The 21,484-nt window shown below is 42.5% G+C and overlaps 1 protein-coding gene across 11 annotated transcripts in view; it reads left to right on the forward strand.

Annotated features, from left to right (window-relative positions):
• Positions 1-21,484, forward strand: part of CCDC171 (coiled-coil domain containing 171) — a 279,688-nt gene that overhangs the window by 33,150 nt on the left and 225,054 nt on the right. For all 11 annotated transcript variants that reach the window (XM_075594761.1, XM_075594743.1, XM_075594738.1 and 8 more), the window contains 3 exons: positions 443-581; positions 1,617-1,719; positions 19,821-19,927. In XM_075594761.1, coding sequence (XP_075450876.1) covers positions 443-581; positions 1,617-1,719; positions 19,821-19,927 — 349 coding nt within the window. The remainder of the gene's footprint in view (positions 1-442; positions 582-1,616; positions 1,720-19,820; positions 19,928-21,484) is intronic.

Below are 21,484 nucleotides of genomic sequence, written 5' to 3' on the forward strand. Positions count from 1 at the left end.
CGTAGCCACCACATCAGGGGGTCTGGAACACCAGCGGCCACATGACGTACTGTAGTGGGTACGTAATGGGCTTGGTCATTTTATAGGGGAGATTGCGTTCTGTGTTCCTATAGAGCAGGCAGTGGAAAGGAAGAGGACTCCTCTTCTATTCCTGTCATTCGATACACTGTGATAAGAATCACTATGTGACCCCTCTGCCACTGATAGGGTTACAGGTATCTTATGGCAGAGCTCTGTTTAGTAAATATGGGCCAGGTTGTACACATACATTTTTTTTTTTAATCAATTATAACGTTCTACCCTCAGGGCTATTTACCATTCGTGGTTATTAGTCACTAAATAAGAATTCTTCTCAAATTATATTCACTATAAAAGCATTTTATACACTGAAATGTGCATGCTGTTTTATTGTTGGATGTTAACAAAACCTTTTTCAATTTAGGTTGGACCAGGAGTTTTCCTCTTTAGTTAAACAACTAAAAGCAGAAATAGAGGAAAAAAACAGAGTGATCACCGACTTCTCCAGTAAACTCCTGATTGCAGAAGCAAGTTATACCACTGTGAAACAGGAGCTTGCAGCGGTAAGACAGGCAGAAACACTGTTATAACTGCACAGTCCGGGGCATTGATTTTCTGCTTAAAGGCAGCAATACATCTATGTTTCATTCTTTTTTCCCTGTAGCATTGGGTAGTAAACAAAACATGTTTACAAAGGGTTCAATAAAAAAAAAGTTTATATGTGTTTACTTATGCTTTATGTCACAGCAAAAGTACAGCTCAGTATAACTATATTTATTTTTCACGGTTGCATGGTAACACATATGTTCTCATTGGAGTACTACTGCCTAACATGGTATGAATAAGAATAGAGAACCTCTCCATGCATTCCATTATTTCTGCAAAATCCCAATGTTTTATTGGCACCTTGCATAATAACCAACGTTTCAGCCAACCAAATGGGCTTCATCAAGATTATGACCTATACATGGAGATTCTCTATTTGACAACTGATTGTATTGTCCTTCCCTGGAGCACCCTGGTAACATTACTAATCATTTTTACTACTGCTGTTACTCATTTTGGTGTGTGCAACTGTTGCTTGAATTTTTCTCATGGTACAGTATGAGCATTATCGGAAGGGAGCATTGTAAACACTTGCCGCTAACAAATACAAATGCTAATTATTTTTAATGATTTGAAAGTTGGAAACGGTAGAAACCATTTAACTCAAACAATTAATGTTTATGTACACCATGAATATTAATAATTGTCTTGCTTTTTTATGGGGCCTTTGGATGCCTTTATGTAGTCACCTCTGGGGTGGAATACTAGCATCTCATTCATAGCTCTCTGATTTGTATGATTGCCTTCTACATTAGAAAAAATAAATAAATAATGGCATTACCATTAGCTAATTACATTAAATTATCAGAAGTTTTGCCACAGCACCATGCGTAACCCACCACACACTCTTACTGAAAGGGTTTAATTAACAACTTATTAAATATAATGTACTCCAGTGTTGAGAAATCCATACTGGCTCAAATTTTTATTTCATTTTTTTGTCCTTTTCTCTCTGCGTCTGAAAACTCCAATGTCGTAAATCTAAAAACCAGACCAAGAACCGCCAGTCTTATATAGAAGAGGCTTATGGAGGCAACATGAGAGAGCTGCAGTCACTCGTGGACAGCTTTAATGTGTCAAGCCAGCGCACATCAGGTTAGTTGAAGGTGTAATATGACAGATGCATCTGTCCGTGTTCTAAAGTCACTCCATTCTGGGAATTCTGCAGATGCCTCCTCCAGTGACCTCTCTCCACATGCTCTGATTTGATGACATGATTGAAGTAGTCCTCACAGCAGTCAAGTGGTCTTGCTGGCTAGGAAAAGGTGATGGAAAGTGGGCCTGCTGTTGCCAGCCCAGAAGTTGAATTACAAATGTCGTGGCTTGCGTGAACCGGCAGGAAAGGGCTCGCAGGCTGAGCACCGAATCCAACCGAGAGAAAGGTCCTTTACAGTATATCTGCAAGGGGAACAGATGTTTTAATTGGACTGAGCCAAATTCCAAGGCATCCTTCAGCAAAGGAAAGGTCATAGATTGAAAAAGGTTTTGTTAGACACTAAAGATTTAAAAAGGCATTTTGTGTGCTATAATTTTTTTGACTGTGGAGTCGTGTTCCCTTTAAGTTTGAGATTCATTTCAAAGATATATGCCCTTTATTTTTTTTGAAAGAACAAAATAGATACGAACTGGACATATTTGAAATCTCTTATATATAACTGGGCCTCTTAAAAAAAGATAGCTTTATGAATTCTGTTGGCCAGTGTCGGAAGTGGCATTGACTAGATCGTCGTTGAAGAGGTAAAACTCATTAAGTGCATTTTGGCCAATAATGCACTAAACGCACTTCCTGTCTTGGCATTTCTTGATATTTCTATTGAAAAACTCATTAACGACACCTAATCTTCAGCGCCTGTCATATCAAAATACCTTCCTTTTTAAATACATATTTTTGTCCTGTCAAAAAAAACATTTAATCGCCTTTTTCTCAGCACTCAAAGAATGTAGTTAGACTTTTTTTTACCTCTACAACGATGATATAATGTATGAGCAGTTAGTGACGCACTAGAGCACCAAAGCTCATTTTCATGTTCCTGAAGCTGTAAATTAGATTATAAAATATAATCACACAATATTATTATATTTGGATGGTTAATCATAAAGTAGATTATAATCATGTAAGGTAGATTATTTTGCAAGTAGTGAATACTTTTTTTTTTTTGTTTTTTTTACTGGCACAGTTGCTATTTTCTTTATAAATAATAGTCGTTGTTTGCATATATTGTACAAATGGCAGATATTGAGACCTGACGAGTCTCTTTTCTAGCCCACACGCAATCATGTGTTAAACGTTTTAATCTGAAAAGCAATGATTCTGTAGTATGGAAATGACATTTTTTAAATAAATGTATTCCTTTCTTTCCACCCTTTGTTTCTTTATTTTATAATCTAACTAGCTGAGAGACCCGGCGTTGCCCGGGATGTAATGTTTCCGCTCCTCTCTCTCTCCTCCCCCTTCTCTCTCTTCCCCTGTCTCCTCTATGTTTGTCCCTCGTTCACATCAATCCAGTCCCCCTCCCTCCTTTACAGCTCCGTTCCCCTTTACAGCTTGATGCAGTGTGTGTGTGCATCAGTCAGTCACTGTGTGCGTGTGCGCGCGTGCGTCAGTGTGACGCACAAACACACACACAGACTGACTGACGCACACACACACAGTCAGTGTGTGCGTGTGTGTGTGCCTCAGTCAGTGTGTGCGTGCGTGCGTGTGTGCCTCAGTCAGTGTGTGCGTGCGTGCGCGCGGCAGTCAGTCAGTGTGTGTGCGTGCGTCAGTCAGTGTGTGTGTGTGTGTCAGTCAGTGTGTGTGTGTGTGTGTGTGTGTGTAAGGGGGGGTGAGGAGGTGAAGGGGGTGAGGGTAGGTGAAGGGGAGGTGAAGGGGGTGTGAGGGGAGGTGATACCTGCTCGCGCTCCCGGCTTCCCGGCCGCGGGGGGTGGGGTGGTGATGGTACCTGCTGGCGCCCCCCCCCGGTCCTCCCGACCGCGGGGGGGGGGGTGTTGGTGGTGGTACCTTTTTGTGCCACCCGGTGCTCCCGGTCGCGGGGGAGGTTGTGGGGGGGAGCCGGGCGGTCTACGGGTGTGTTAGGGGTGGGTCATGCGTGATCCAGGAGGGCTTGCAGCGTACAGTGAAAGACTGATGCGGCAGCAGGGTGAAGTTGAGGTGTGTGGTCCCTGGAGGGGGGTTGTGGCGTCCAGCGGGAGGTGTTGTGTTTGCGGGCTCGGTGCGGCTTTGGTGGGGGGAGTAGGGGGGATGGCACGTGAGTGTTTTTTGTGGTGCGGGCGGGTTAGAGAAGGGCTTTCTCCGTACGGTGGTGGATGCGGGCCCTCGCGCGGTAGGGGTTGCGCTCCACATGCGTGGTTGGGATGGGTGCCCTCCGGAGGTAGGGGTTGCGCTCCACGTGCATGTTTTTGATGCGGGCCCTCCTGCGGTAGGGGTTGCGCTCCAAATGCGTTGTTGTGATGTGTGCCCTCCGGAGGTAGAGGTTGTGGCGTCGTCCGTGCGGTTTGGTGTTTTTTTGCGGTTGTGGCCAGGGGAGGGTTTGTGGGTCGGGGGTGTGGGCTACGTGAGTGTTTTGTGGGTGTTGATCGGGATACGGGAGGGGTTGCGCTCGACAGGAGTGGTTGTGGTGCACGGGAGTGGTTGTGGTCCACGGGAGTGGTTGTGATGCGGGCTACGGGAGGCTCTGTGTGTGTTGGGGGGGGTGTTGCGGGCTAGGGGAGGGTGTGTTGCGGCCTCCAGAGGGGGGGGGGAGTGTGTTGCGTGCTAGTGGAGGAGATGCGTGCGTTGTTGCTGTGAAGCGTTCCCAGAGCAGTGAGGGCTGGGAGAGTGTGGCAGTGGGGTCGGTGTGTTGGCCGCAGGCCAATGAGAGGTGTGCGGGGGCGGGCGTGGGGCAAAGGGAGCTATGTCATTGGCCTGAGGCAGTGGTGTCGGTGCCAATGAGAGGTGTGCGGGGGCGGGTGGGCCAAGGGAGCAATGTGATTGGCCTGAGGCGGATTGGCCTGAGGCGGAGTGACGTGCCAAAGGTCCAGTGCGATTGCCCGTAGACACAGAGAGACACATACAGACAGACAGGCAACGACACATAGGACGGTTTGAGAAATATATAGATAGATATGCTGAATAAAGTTTAAGTACCACAAATATACTGAAAATAAGGTCAAGGAGAGCAGGAGTAGTGGTTTGATAGGGTAACAATGATAAAGACCTCTTTTGTGCTGATTGAACTGCTGCTTTAAGCACAAGGCAGTGTTTGCCTTGTTACATGAAGTTTAATGTTCCATATTTCTTTCTCCGTCTCCTTGACTTGCCTATGTTTTCATTAATTTGTCCTTTCAGTGCTGTCCCCCGGATTGATTATGAAAAGTCACTGTTTAAATTGGCACTGTGCTAAAGAACCGTTATAGGATTTTGGCCACACTGACATCCTACCTACAGGAACGATTTCAATCTGAAACACTACAAATCTATAAAGGTTCTTATAACATTTTGGCCACATCTTTGCCATTTGAAACTTTGTAAAACCAGTTCTAATTTATTAGATCAGTTGCACAGGATTGAAAATAAAATACGGTCTTATTACAGCAAGAATGTTTGAGGCTTGGCTGCTTGTATAATGCATCCTTAACTTTCACCCTTTGTGGCCTATTTGAAGTTGATTGAGTGGTCCAAAGTGCGGAGTGGCTAGCTCTCTGCTGCACAGCAGAGCCACAAAGTTTGCAGCAGTTCATTTAAAAGCTTTTAAAATACAACTGTTTTGTACCTCTACACAACGTGGCAGGCTCATTTGTGTCCGTACAAGTTTGAGGCATATCAGGTCATTTTATGATTCTTTAGATCTATTAATGTTATGAGGAAAATCTCTTATCTAGAGAGCTTTTCCATTGAATACGTTTGCATGACAAGTAGGTACTGTATCTTTAGCAGCAATTCCAAGTTAACATTTCAGATCACACCCTGATCTAGATATTCGCATCATTAAATGTTTTGTCAATTTCTCAACTTTTTTGCAAAAGGTCACATTGCTCAATTTTTGTGGCCAGAATGTCGTCATTTTTGGCCATATATTTTGCGAAAAATGGCAGTGCTGTATATGAAGGATCATGCGACCTGAATGTATGGTCGTTTCACCTGCACATTAACGTTTAATGCTTTGCTGCCTTTGTTTTGCGAAAAAACCAACCATTACATCTGTTGTTGCACATCTCTACTGTGATCACTAAAATGTATAGGAGAAAAAGCATTTTGCTGTGCATCAGACTAAAGCAGCATTTTATATTCATTGGGAGAAGCTTTTACCCCATATACAGTTGAACATACAGCAGTCTATGTGATTACTAAGGATCTATTTATACTTCCAATAAGCCAAAGCTTAATTTCCTTAGAAGAAACTAACTTGACTATAGATCCAACAAAGGTAGAGTATAGTTATCATGTCTGTCAATGTTGGTTGGAGACTGATGGTTCTACCATCTACAGTTACTCCTATAAGCAACCCGAGTGTTTCACCAATGTAGAGGACATCAGCTTCAGCAGATGTTTGGAGCCTATTTTGTCCAAGCAGAACACACTTTAGACAAGAATTTGGATTCCATACTCATTTTTCTTCATATTACTACAGGTCCCAAAGAATGACATTCAGTTTTTAATCGCAAGGAACAGCTGTATACGACAATAATTTGGGTTCTTCTTTGAAACGCTACTAAATCACTTGTGGGGGGGAAATGCCAACATTCTGTATCTTGCACCTGTCTAATTTTTCCTTTGGCTCACATCCTCTGAACTTCTTGACTGTTTTTTGAGTTCTAGTCAAAACTGTTTCATGTTAGTACAGTAGAAAGCTAAAGCATCTTGTGTTATGTCTATGAAACAACATACTTGGAAACATAGAGCTCAGTCATTTGATGACCATCATGATGACTGTATCATGTATTGGAGAGCATCAACCTTCTCAGTACTGGAAGGTCTAACAGTAGATTGCTGATTTATTCAGAATTAAAATATGAAAGCAAATGCCCCACCATATTAGCTCTACACACATATACGTTTTAATCTGGTACATTAATATGGTACCCTTCAAAATAAATTCTACATTACTGTGTACAGCCACGGTTTCTAAATTGTCCCATCAAAACATATAATGCACATATTACATACTGGAATACCACAAGAGAGAGTGGCAACTATAATATTAACAGTGGAGGTCTCTGGAGAACTTAACATTGGGAAAAAACATATATAGCCAGGATGACAATGTTATAATGAAACCTTTGTCCTCCCTAACATATGTTTGTTTTTTTTTCACATCAGAGCTGATTTCTTTTTCCATATGTTGGGTCCAATATGCCATAATACGACATGGTTTTGGTAACATCAAATACTAATTTTAAACACATTAATGAAAAAGAAGATTGACAATTTTATTGACAGGGAGCCAGTCATGAACCCAGTCTATTGACATCATTGGCACAATTCACAGGCACGCCAGTTTCCTGCTAAGAAAACCCTGATTCTGCATAACGATATACAAAATATTGTATTGTAAATATCTGTTTGGTGGCTAACAGTGGAAAACTTACCCGGGAAGTTGGCATGGCACACTAAGATGTGATACTCATTGTTTACGGAGCCACGGCAGAAAAATCAAAAAGCTGTGGTTTTGGAGACCATGCTGGCCGCAACATTGCTGCGTTGTGTCCGTGCTTCCAGATTGGACCCCCCACAGTGATAGTCCTCCTCCGCTGGGGCAGCCGCGGTTGCGGTCATACATCTTGCTTCGGTGCCCAACACAGGAAGTCTGGCTTCATCTGTATGTCATAAGACACCTTCTGGCACCACTTAGTAATTATGGCACAAAATGTTTATCAAAGCGGTCCAATTGTATGTGTATTATAGTGTTTAAAGCATTAGATTAGATACAGTTAATACAAATAAAAATAGTGTCCCATGCTGCCTACTGCAAAATCTAGACTAACGTATGCCAAGAAGTGATGTTAAGTTAAACTATATGGTGCTGATCAGGCAGTCACTTTTACCAGATGCCAAGATACTGTTCATATAAATAATGGATGGCCCAGATACCAAATCCATTACAGATGTTCTATATTTATTACTTTATTTTTGTACAGATAGACTTCAACAAAAGTTAGATCTTCATCACCCCACTGAGGTCAAAATGTTGGCTAGTGAACTGCTGGCTGCAATGGCCATTCATTTCCTTTAATGTTGCGTACACTAAAACTATACATTTTTTGTGTATTGTGTGTTCTCCCATAATGAAATAATGTCCATCAGAAATTGTTCATTTGCAACACTAAGTTGGATTTAATTTTTTTTTTTTTTTTTTAAAGTAACACACCTTCTGATGCCGGAAGACACTATACAGCCCATTCACTTGAATAGCGCAACTTAATAAATATGGGCCTGAAGGTCTGCATGTAGAAATATGGATTATCAGGGGATTTATACTTTCCTTATGAACTTAGTTTCAGACTCTCATAACTTATGACTCCCTGAATCGAACATACTAAAGCTTGTTTTATATAGAGGTGATATGCTACATTTATTTAGAGTTCAGGAAAGGATATATATATATATATATATATATATATATATATAGCAACTGTAAATATTACTGTATGTTCATTTGCATGTCTTAGACAGGTCTGCAACCCCATTGTCACCCAGCATACAGCGCTTCCACTGCAGCAAGGGATTCTGGGAAATGACATGCAAATGAGCACTCAGTGCCACCTTTTGTCTCAAGCTCGTATTACACAAGCCAATCCTCAAGCCAATGCATGCTGTTTTAAACACAGCTTTTAGACAGAGGCTGGGATGAGATGCAAAGCCATTAGACCCACTCACATACATGTTTCAACCTTGATGGGTATCATCAGTGTGAGGTTGGTCTTAATGGCTAGCAGGTTTGAGACTAGACTAGGTAATCACCACTGTCATTAAGGTTATGGTGGGTAAAAAAGTGACAAAAACCCTCCACAGTAAAGCATAAAGCAACTGTAAATATTACTGTATGTTCATTTGCATGTCTTAGACAGGTCTGCAACCCTGTCTTTCCCTATATATATATATATATAGTGGTTGAGAAATCACCAAAAAATCTACTCGCCACACAAAAAAATCTACTCGCCACCTAGTACCAAACGTGTGCTGCTTGGGCCAATATTTACTCGCCCGGGGGTTAAATCCACTCGCCCGGGGCGAGCAAATGTATAGGTTTGTCGAACACTGTATATATATATATAAAAATGATATATATATATATATATATAGAAGAGAGAGAGGAGAGAGCACACACGCCCCATAGTATAAAACTGTATATTTAATGTTGGGTAGGGGGGGAAAAAATACACTCACAAGGGTAAAAGTGTTAAAAGCATGTCGTGATAATATCACCACCATCCGGTATCTGTGCTTCGCTCAAACGTCCGTCAGTCTCCAGATGATAGAGGATCCGTGATCATCAGGATGTTCAGGGCGTGAGAGAATTATCACCGGAAATGTGCTGGAATCCTCAGAGAAACTCCTTGCTGGATGGCCTCTGTGCTGTTGGTCGCACGAACCGGCCTGTTCATGCGCACACGTGATGACGTAATGTCCGTACGTTCTGCGTGAGGACGCTCCCTGACGCGTTTCGTCACACTCGGGCCCGTCATCACGTCATCACGTGTGCGCATGAACAGGCCGGTTCGTGGGACCAACAGCACAGAGGCCATCCAGCAAGGAGTTTCTCTGAGGATTCCAGCACATTTCCGGTGATACTTCTCTCACGCCCTGAACATCCTGATGATCACGGATCCTCTATCATCTAGAGACTGACGGACGTTTGAGCGAAGCACAGATACCGGATGGTGGTGATATTATCACGACATGCTTTTAACACTTTTACCCTTGTGAGTGTATTTTTTCCCCCCCTCCCCCTTCCCAACATTAAATATACAGTTTTATACTATGGGGCGTGCGCTCTCTCCTCTCTTCTACAGATTCCATAGGATGTGGTTCATCCTCTTGAGAGCAGCCGGAGACCCCTTTTACCCACGTCAACAATTCCATTGATGAACTATTTTCAAAGGACTGGTTTTCACTTTATTTTATTTTTGCTTTTATTGTACTGTGTGAATTTTAAGGTATTCATCCATTTAATTAATTTAATATTTCATTTGTTTTATACACAAGCACTAACACAATTATTATGTTATTTTGATATTAATATCACATATATTCATTCATCACTATCAATACCTGTTTTAGGCGCTGCTTTTTCTTGTTTTGTTAATATATATATATATATATATATATATATATATATATATATATATAGATATATAGATATATAGATATATATAGATATATATAAAAAAAAATTTTTTTACAAACGTGGCCCAATGACTTTAATTAAAAATAGAAAAACCCCAACACTTTAACACAAAGTGAGACCTTTTGTTTTATTCTTGAAATTAAAAAGCAGTTGAATGTTTATTCTTTCTACTGTAATGTAACATATTTTATGTTAACACAGTGTTTAAACAATCTTTTTCTTGCATAATTTCACACCATTCCTTTGTTACGATATACCAGAGATTATAAGATATAGTCTATATATACAAAAGAAGGAGGTCTGTATGCTTATTGTAGGATTTCCAAAAAACAAAAAAGTTGTAATATTATTTTTAAGTGTGCTTTCATTTTGCAAGTTTTCCAAAAGTATTTGGAGGGAATGCAATCAGATTTTCACAAAAAATAGGCAGTACTGCAGAGTATGTTTCTCCATGTATGGCCTTTTTCAGACTGCCTTTTAATGGTTCTCACATCAGTACAACCTACAGCAAGAAGTGTTTTTTGTTGTCTCATTTAGGATGTTCCTTTCATTGCCATTTTGTGAACGCGAAACAATTATAATAATATTAATAATAGTAATATTGTTTTTCTCATATAAAGCTGACCGTGTATGCGGCACTATACATGAAATTTTGCAATCAGAATCAGGGCTGGTGACAGAGGGGACAAGGGTCCTGAGACTAGGGGTGGATTTGGCCCCTGCTGGATAATCCCAGAAGTTGGGCCTTTCCAAACGGAAGCAGAGCGTAACTTCTGTGATTGTCTGGCCCCTTTCTCTGCTGGGTCCCATGCTGAATGGTGATCTACACAGGTGGTCCCTTCCCCACCCCCTACTACACTCTACAGCGTGGCCCCTGCCCCTCTGCACAACCTGGTCAAGATTGTAGTCTTGGGCCCTGGGAGAGCTGTCGTGGCCTTGGGCATAATGAGTCCCTACCCTGAGGAGTTTATGTCACACAGAGAGTCTGCCCTCAGCAGCGCTGCGTGCAGGCGGCATCCGGCTCTCTGCCTAGGACAGAAGCGGAGGGTCCTGCCTCCATGTTGCGCTCCTGCATGGTCGTTGTGCGGCGCGCGTACGTGACGCGTGCACACCGTACACAAGCTCCGTGTCAACTACATCATCAAACAGTTTAACCAGCACCTGTCTCCTGCACCACTACCCAATCTCCGCTTGTGCTGAGGACGCACCTCCGCTCCGCCTCTCCTCTCATTGGTGCCTCTTCCTCATATATGCTCAGCTGTGCCACTGGCACATTGGCTGAGCATAATCCTAGTTGCGTTGTGTTTACCTCTTCTCTGCCTTCACAGTCTTGCTTTATCTTGCTGTTCCCTGCTCTGTGTACTGACCCGGCTTCGCTTTTGGACTCCGCTCTTCCGTTCTCCTGACCCCAGCTATCTACGACAATCCGCACCTCTCCAACCCTGACCTTGGCTAATAGTATCTGAAATGATCCGTACCTCTCTCCAACCCAGATCCTGGCAAGTATACCGACTATCCGTACCTCTCCAACCCCAACCCGGCTACCTCGACCAACGTATACTCCAGAATTGCCCTTGTGGCTTTGGGTGGCGTTTCTATCCATTCCCACCTCAGCCCTGTGGTCCCGCCTTGTTTGTGGTGAGTACACCATGACAGTATGCTCAGCCCTACCAACATGGTCCCCACTGAGGTGGAGCAAGTCTTGACTTCACACGCCAACATGTTCACTAAACTAAAGAAGTATCTAGAGCAGAATGACCGACGGATGGACCTGCTACAGCAGAACCTCCTTACTCTCACTGTCCAGGCGCAAACTCCTTCTCCCATCTCCACTCCATCAGTTTCTTCCGTTTCCGCTCCCACCCTTCTATCAACTACCAATTCTTCTGAACCCTGACTCCCAACCGCTATGCTGGAAACCGTCACGGGTGCAGAGGGTTCTTAAACCAATGCTTCATTCAGTTTGCGATGGTGCCTTCTCGCTTTCCTTCCTAAACATCCAAGGTGACATACATCATCTCCCTACTCACAGATGACGCCCTGGCTTTGGCTACCCCCATCTGGGAACAAAGGTTGGACCTAACGCAATACATCGGACTATTCGCCAGGGAGTTCCATAGAGTCTTTGACACACCTGGTCGCAAGGTAACCACAGCCTCTTCTCTTTTTCATATCTCCCAGGAAAATCGTCTGGTCACCAGATGTGCCCTGGAGTTTCGTACCATTGCCGCAGAGACCGGATGGAATAATGAAGCATTGTCATCAGCCTTCTGGCAGGGTCTTTCGGACTCACAAACGACAAACTCGCCACACAAGAGCGCCCGACGGATCTTGAGGAACTTATCGCTGTCTGCATCCGTATAGATCAACGGTTGTAAGAAAGGAGGTCCGAACGATCCCGTCATCGCCAACTGGTGCCCAGATCGCCATCTCTCCTCTTCGCTACGCCGGAAGCGTCCCACTCTGACTCTCCTGAACCCATGCAACTGGGTGGTAATAAGATGTCCCCCGTCTGAGAAACAATGCCTACGCAGCACCAAACTCTGTCTGTACTGTGGCAATCCCGGGCATCAAGTGCTCCTTTGTCCCCAAAGTTGGGAAAAGCCAACTCCCAATGAGGTCCAAGGGAGTCTCATTGGGAACAGTCTCCATCTCCTATATCACCAAAGAGATCTTGCTGACAGGATTTTGATTCCAGTTTCTCTTACGAGTGAGAACGTTCGTGCCACCGCACTGGCATTTGTGGGTTCAGGGTCTGGATGCAACTTTATCGACCAGGGTTTGAAGAAGAGTTTAACAAAGGCACCCATTCTGGCGTACGCTGATCCCGAGCAGCCTTGCATTCTTCATGTAGGTATGAGCTTTAATGGCCTATGGGGCAGTCCTGCACCAGAAGTACTCGTCTGGCCTCAAACCCGTGAACTATGTCAGCCGCAGTCTGACTCCCAGTGAGCAGAACTATCCCGTCCACTAATTGGAATTTCTAGCTCTAAAGTGGGCAATTGTGGACAAACTCCATGATTACCTATATGGCGTCACCTTCGAAGTACGAACGTATAACAATCCGCTGACGTATATAATGATGTCCGCCAAACTGGACACTACTGGCCGCAGATGGCTGGTTGCCCTCTCAAACTACCAGTTCACACTGAAGTACAAACCAGGGCCCCTAAACATCGGAGCTGATGCCCTGTCCCGAAGGCCGGGACTGAATACCACCCCAGACGACACCTGGGAAGAAATTCCTGAACCAGGGATGCGAGCTATGTGTACGGCAGCTATCATGGAAGATAGAGTGGCTTTCTCGGAACTGAGGGTCGCGGATTCCTTGGGATGTCAATCCAAGGCTATTCCTGCCGCCTACTGTCACCCAGAGGAAATGAACATCACCTCAGATAAGATCATTGCATGGAAAGATCTGGTACAATACGAAATACGGGATCCAGTAGTTGGCATCATCCGTCAGGCGGTCCAGGAGAACAAGCCTGCATTACTGAAACGTGCCCCCAGCAACGTGGTCGCCATTCTAATGAGAGAGGTGGACAAGTTCGAACTCGACAATTGTCTACTTTATAGAGTGGAGCAGTACCATAATCACCCAGATAGAAGACAGCTGGTTCTACCCCGGAACCTTCAACACATGGTCCTACGAGCGCTACACGATGATCATGGGCATCTTGGAGTGGACAAGACTTTCGGTCTGATACGAGACTGGTTCTTCTGGTCAAGCATGAGAGAGTCCGTAGAACACCACTGCCGCCAATGCTCCCGGTGCATCCAACGAAAGACCCTACCTACCAGAGCCACCCCAATGGCTCATTTGAAGAGCTACGGCCCATGGATCTTGTATGCATGGACTTTCTTTGTATTGAACCAGATGCCCGAGGCCTCGACAACGTACTAGTGATTACTGACCACTACATTTGGTACACCCAAGCCTTCCCAACCAAAGACCAGAGGGCCATTACGGTGGCCAAAGTATTATGGGAAAGGTACTTTATCCATTATGGACTGCCCAATCGCTTACACTCGGATCAAGGCAAGAATTAGAAAGTCACCTCATCAAGGAGTTGCTTAAACTGTTAAATATCACCAAGTCCCGAACGACTCCTTACAATCCGGAGGGAGATGCTCTGCCGGAGAGGTACAACCGAACTCTCATCGACATGCTCGGTACCCTGAAGGGCTCTCAGAAGAGCCAGTGGAGTAAACACGTGGAATCCTTGGTGCATGTCTACAACTGCACCCGCCATGAATCCACAGGGTCAACTCCCTACTTTTTGATGTTCGGACGAGAAGCATGGCTACCGGTGTATATACGTCTTAGGGCATCTACCGATGGGGTACCCCACAGGACGCACTTCAAGTATGTGCAAAGGTTACAAGACAGCCTTTAACGAGCTTCGAAATTAGCAGAGAAAGCATCTGCACATTTTGAATGCTGGTAACAAACGGCGCTACAACCATAAGGTCCGCCATCGGGAAATTCGTCCTGGAGACACCGTTCTCCTATGCAATCTAGGGATTCCCGGTAAACACAAGCTGGCCAACCGTTGGCGCGATGGGGGTCTATGAAGTTGAATCACAGGTGCTGGGCCTCCTGGTCTACCGCATAAAAGACGTGGATGGCCGGGTAAAGGTCTGGCACCATAACCACCTTCTCCCTATTCTGCAAGTGCGAGACGACGAGCCAGAGATACCGGCTACACCCTTGGACGGGGAGCCGGATCTATCAGAAGCTAACAAAGAGACTCTAATGAGGCCACCCATGATCATACAGACGGTGAAGAAACGGTCAACAAGACTGTAGAGCAGCGGTGCGCAAACTGAGGGGCACGACCCCCAGGGGGGGGGGCGAGAGACTGACCGTGGGGGGAGCGCAGGGTTTACAGAGGCCCCGCACGCTTCCAGAAGGTACTTCAATTAAGTGCCAGGGGAGCTGCAGGGCCTCTGTAAACCTTACTTACCTTGGCTCTTGTGGCTTCTTACACGCGTCACCATGGCAACGTTAAGGGCTATATTACTGTGGGGTACAGGGCACCAACATTATTGTGTTCAGTAAAGGTTGTTAGCATATATATATTTGTGTGCGTGTATTATTATTGTTCTTGTAAGGGTTCATCTCGCCAAGTCGGGATCCCTTGCAGGTGGAGGAGCTGTCACCTTAAGAACCAGACACACCCCAGGCTCCCAAGGGTGGGGGTTCAGGCATTCTGTGAGCCACAGGTAATGCACCACATACACACCGTAGTCGCCATATCTTCCATAGGGTGGGAGAAAGTGCGCTACACAAGTAACAAACTTACTTTTTAGGACCAGCCAGCTTCTAACAGCACTAGCAGCTGTGTGAGTGAGCCTGCATGTGCTGCTATGCTGTTTGAGAGGAAAAGAGATTGTATTGTTTTGTATGTCTTTATTTATATAGTGCCAAAAGTGTACTCAGTGCTTCACAAAGAATACAGTACGGGTAATTATAATAATACAATAAGCGCAGCAAAATCAGACAATAGGAAAGGAAATCCATGCTCTGAAGAGCTTACAATCTATGTGGTATAATGAGAGACTGCGTGAACAAAGCCTGCAAACGAGCAAAACGCACAGACAGAAGAACACTCCTATACGCTAAAAAAACGCAAAATTAAGGTACACAGCTTTATAAGTGTGATTGGGACTTACAATAAACAATGGAGAGAGATTAGAGACTCCCTAAATAATCACTGGCATATCCTTTTAGAGGATAAAGACCTCAGTAAGGTGTTAAATCCCCAGGCGTCTATCACATATAAACGCCCACAAAATATGGCAGACCACTTGGTACACAGCCATTACCAGAATCAGAGCAGCACAACATGGCTAGATACCAATAAAGTAATGGGTACCTACAGATGTGGTGCATGCAAGGCATGCAAATTCATACACCCCTCTAACAATTTAATGGATTGCGCAATAATAAACAATACAACATGCGTAACTTCATTAATTGCAAAACAGAGGGAGTCGTTTATTTGATAACATGCAAATGTGGGATCAAATACGTTGGTAAGACCTCACGTGAACTCCGGAGGAGGGTCCTGGAACACATAAGCACAATTAACACCAAAAAAGATGTGCCCGTCGCCAGACATGTTAATTCTTTTCATGGGGGAGATGTCTCTAATTTATCTTTCCAAGGGGTTGAACTTGTAAAGTTGGGGATACGTAAGGGCGATCTGGATACTGCCCTATTAAGAAAGGAGTCCCGATGGATTTACACCCTGGGGACTTTATCCCCTGGGGGCCTAAATGAGGGTTTTGTTTATACCCCCTTCCTGTAAATCCGCCTTTATGATACCCTCCATATGTCACTAGAAACCCCATTACTAAGTTCGCTTTGAGTCCCCAGATTTCTCATGCCAACTCATTAGAAAGGCAGACTGTCTCTTTAAAGTTTAAAGATCGCAAACTTTAGTATTTCATTTATTTTTATGCCCTTGTAGAATGCCTGTCAAAACATCCTCTCATAGAGGAGTTCTTTTCGCCTTATATGTATTTTTAAAACCTTAATAAAGGGTCAATAGGACCCGTTTTACAAAGTCTCTTCACTGCAGCTCCTCCCCTCTATGCGCGTCATGACACACGGAGTCACGACGACGCCAACAGGTTGGCTTGACAACCCTACTGGATATAAAGCTGCAGGGAGCTTTGACCCGCCCACCCCCGAAGAAGTTCCATAGAAAGGAAGAAACACGTGTCGGGTGCGACGTTCTGTTTGACGTCATCAGCGCGACCGACTAGGTAGTAGTCCGGTCAGTTTGTAATCACAGCGTGGAGTGCAATTTTCTACTCGTAGCTAAATTTGATGTGGGCCAAATGCGGATCCCACTAGTTAGATACAGCACTATATATGCGTTACCACCTGGTGAAGGATTTCTGTGGAAACTACTCAGCATTTTCAGGTACTCTGCCAATGAAATTTATTTATTTTGAGTTCCATTCCCAGTGAGTGCATCCTTTGGGATTATTTCCCCTGTTCTCCCATAATGAGAGACTTACAGACACATCAGGTGAGGGAATAAGTAGATGGCAGTGCTTTGCCACAATGGTTATTAGGAGTGACTGTGGGTGTGAATGTGTGGGTGCAGCTGGAGCTTGGACCGGGAGAGGTATTTACTGTTAGCAGTTTTACATTTGGCAGTTTCTTTATTTCAAATTCTCAGCGCGCTCCCCCTATATCTCTGAAAGGTGAATTGGCAAGTTGTCAAAAATCCCGGGCATTACTGAATGAAAAATGCCTGGAATTCTAACCAATCAGAGAGCAGGGATTTCAATAATGCCCGGAATTTTACAGCATTAGCCTATAATTAACAATAAAATATGTACTGTTAAGATGTACCCTCTCGGTCCACCTTTAAGACCCACCTTAAAACACCTGCTTAACGAAGCATATGAGTAGCTCCGTGCCTGATACTTTACACCTCATACATAAACCTTGATTCCTTGCAGACGCACTTACCAGAACACCCTCCTACTGTCTCTGTACGTTCTTCCTACCAACCAATTAGATTGTAAGCTCTTCGGAAAAGGGACTCCTTGTTACTTTTATGTCTGAAGCACTTCTTCCTATTATCTGTTATTTGTATTATTTGTTATTTATATGATTGTCATGTGTATTGCTACTGTGAAGCGCTGTGTATATTAATGGCTCTATATAAATAAAGACATACAGTATATACATACATACAAATGGTAAAGTAAAAAAAAACAAAACAAAGTGCAGCTTTTGATGGTCTGTTCTTTCAGTCTCTTATTCAGTATGCTGTCTTCCCTTTACTCAGAGAAATTTCATCACCATTCAAATGAATGGAATATAAATATGTCGGTGGAAGGTGTAGACCACTTCACGCATATTAAATAGGGGCCACTGTGATTGCAGAATCTCTTTTTATCACATCCAGATACACTTCGTGTCCCTTGTTTAAGCTGCTGAGATATGTGTTTCATTTTTCAAGTAATGTTATGCCACTGTCGATTGTGATAAGGTAAAATAAAATAGGTTTCAATTGAAACCCGATGCAGGAATCTGCAGGCCTATAATGACATATTTCAGCTGTTTTCTTTGGGTTCGACCAGAGAACAATGTATGTTTTAACTCAATTCCAAGTATAATAGTAAAACAAAGAGAATTGTGTGATCTTATGTTTGGCACAGTCACCCTTTCCATAGCGGAGTACTACATTACAAAATATGTCATGGGTCACCCAACAAAGAGAGGCCACAGAACATCAATATACTCTCCACTAGAAGAAAAGAGTTTGGTTATGAACTTAGAGATGGTGGGTGGTCCTATGAACTGGCAGGAGGTCCAGGCTGCCATAAACCATAATCTTCAGAGTTTAATTATGGACTGCTGCAGCTGTAAAATTTTACTTTCATAAACTTATGTCACATTGACCTCTGCAGTGATGGTCCCTCTGGGGGTTAAAGGTGTGCTTTCACCCAAAAAAACGTAGTGAGTCACAGGGAGATCACGTGTCTTGCCTACTCCCCATAACCCTAACAATTACAATGAGATATTTATAGACTGCTGTAACAAAGTAAATAAACACAAGCTTTTTAAAAAAAATTATTTTTTTTTTTTTTTTTTTTTTAATGAGGTTTAAAAATAGAATATCTTGGATTTCAGAAGGTATTCTGAAATTGGAACATGGTGAAATGACTCACCCATGAAACACCTTCTTACCCTTTTGTATAGGTATAATCATTCTTAGTTTCACAAAAAAAACTAACCATTACATTTTTTAGTAATATTCAGAAGTACTCATCTTTAGTAACAAACCCTGTGTAACATGGCACATTGTTTGATACAGCGTTTGTTTTAGATTTTCTTTTTCTTCCTACAAATATTTTATTTATTATTATTGCAATTAATATTTATCTTTAATATACAGGCAGTCCTCGGTTATCCGACACAATGCGTTACTCAAAATGACGTTGTAAAGCGAAACACGTTTTCCCATAGGAACACTGTTTAAAGGAAAAGTTCCATTCCTGAAGGCATTTTTAACACTAAAATACACCAAATATGTTATGCAGGCAATAAGATATGCAGCACACACATAAATTATATAGTGTATATACTGTATTATATATATATATATATATATATATATATATATATATATAATATAACATAATAAATAATATATTATATAGTATAATATAATATTATATAGTATAATATTATATATGCTCTTACGACACTTTGCAACGTTGTTTATGTGAATGTGTATATATATACACACATACACAACGTTGCAAAGCGTCGTAAGAGCGTTGGATAAGCCATTTTGGCGTTGTAAAAATGAACATAGGTATGCATTGCATAGCGTTGGATAAACCATTCGTTGTAAAGCGAAGCGTTGTAAAACGAGGACTGCCTGTATATATATATATATATATATATATATAACATTATATTTTAATATATATATATATATATATTGTTTACATACGAGGATCATAAAGATTCAGCAGTAACAGTACTATACACAAAGTTTTATATGTTACATTATAGACAGGACAAGTATTTATGGATACGGTTTTTTTTTGTTTATAAAAATGACTACAGTAAATTGTAGTTTACCTTTGCCATGCAATAAAATATAGTAAGAATCAGAAAAAACAACCATTTCCTTAGTTGTTTTTTTTTATATTGTACTGTGGAGCGCAGTAAAAACAAACCAACATTGGAGACTGTTAGCGATCACAGTTTGGCGTTGTCACATGAGTTGTACGAACATTATAGTACCTCTGTGACAGGACTTTGTTCTCCTTGCATTTTACGTGTATCTTTATGTCCTTTTTTTTTTCTCCATTGTGTTTTTTTTTCAGGGATCTACAAAGACAAAGTTAAACCTGCAGGCTCTGCTGTTGTCCTTGAGACTTTGAGACATACCTTGACAGATTACCAGAGCAGGCTGGAAGACACATCTAATGAGGTAACACTGGCACTGTTTGGCTCCAAACACATAGCCTTCGGCCTGCTGCAGTTCTGCTCCTTTCCTCGTTACAAAGGTCGGAAGGCTGGGAATTGAGATTTGACAGCTTTTCAGGCACTGAAAAAGAAATCACTGCTGTCATAGATTTTCTTCCACCGGGGCCTGGGGTATTGAATTACTTGGGTTCATGGATTGGTTTAGTTACATTTGAACTTGCGAGCGTCTAATTATTTTGTATTATCAACACGGAAAACATGACCCGTTGCCCCTACTTAGTGTATGGATCTTGCTTGGCATGGCAGTGATTGTCTGGAATGCAGAGCAAGCTGTCATTAACATGCATTCGGAAGTAGGTACCTTTAATAAATAAATAATGGGCGAGCATGCTGTAGTTTTAAATGCAAGATATCCTATTATGAACATGTGGAAAATGTGAATATAACGTTCCAGTATATCAGTCCTACCAGGGTATCGTTTTCATCCCTGTGCTATTGCATTATTTATTTTTCTTATTGTAATAGTTTGGACAGACCTTGCAATTGCATATCTGGCATAATATCTGTAGAAGAATAACAATATGAAACACTGATAACTGTGAAAGAATACCAATAATCAATGCTGGCAATAATAGGCAATAATATAAGAGTACCAGTAACTAATGCTGATGCATAAGTAAGAATACATGCTAATACTGCTAACCATGTTGGAACACTAGGAACTAATATTAATAAAATCTTCTATAGCGCTGACAGTATATACAGTACAGTACATCGATGTAACGTAGAATTTTGCAGGCACAATTAGTCCCTATCCCGAAGAGCCTATAGATGCAGCGGACGTTATTTTAAGGCATCATGGCGCCATTTTCATGTGCGCTGCTGTACTCCACGCAGCATGAACGCGGCCAATCGCCCCAGGCACGCGAGTTTATTGCGGTTGCTTTGTTTGAATTTTATGGATTGTGTGCAATTATATGCAATGAAATGAATGAATTGTAATGTGTACAGTACTGTGCTACTGTGTCAATTTCAGGTGTTTAAAATGCCATTTTATGCACTCGCGTCTTAAGGCGGTATGGTTGGAAGTAATCCCGCGCCATCACATGGGTATTCCGAGGTATACAACGTGTGATTTCGTAAAATTATGGCCGCTGCATCTGTACATTATAATTTTGTTGCCTGACACAGAGGGGAGATAAGTTGGCTTGTTCAAGATTACAAGGACCTGACACTGGGATACAAACCTTTTTTTAAAGGCAGGGTTCTTAACACTAAGCTCTTTGTAAGTGTACCAATAATTATTGTTGGCAACCTCGTAAGAATACCAATAACTTATCCCAATACATATATATATATATATTTATATATATATATATATATATATATATAGATACCAATAATTAATATTGAAAACCATGTAAGAATGCCAGTAAATAATACGTAAAACCCTATAGCGATATATATTCTGAATAACCTAATAGCAGCTTTTTTCAAAGTAGTTTGATACCTCGGTGTCAGAGCTTTTTTTCTCCTATGTTTTACGTCTCTTCATGTATGA

This window comes from Ascaphus truei, chromosome 1 (assembly GCF_040206685.1).
Source record: "Ascaphus truei isolate aAscTru1 chromosome 1, aAscTru1.hap1, whole genome shotgun sequence".
Lineage (NCBI taxonomy): Eukaryota > Metazoa > Chordata > Amphibia > Anura > Ascaphidae > Ascaphus > Ascaphus truei.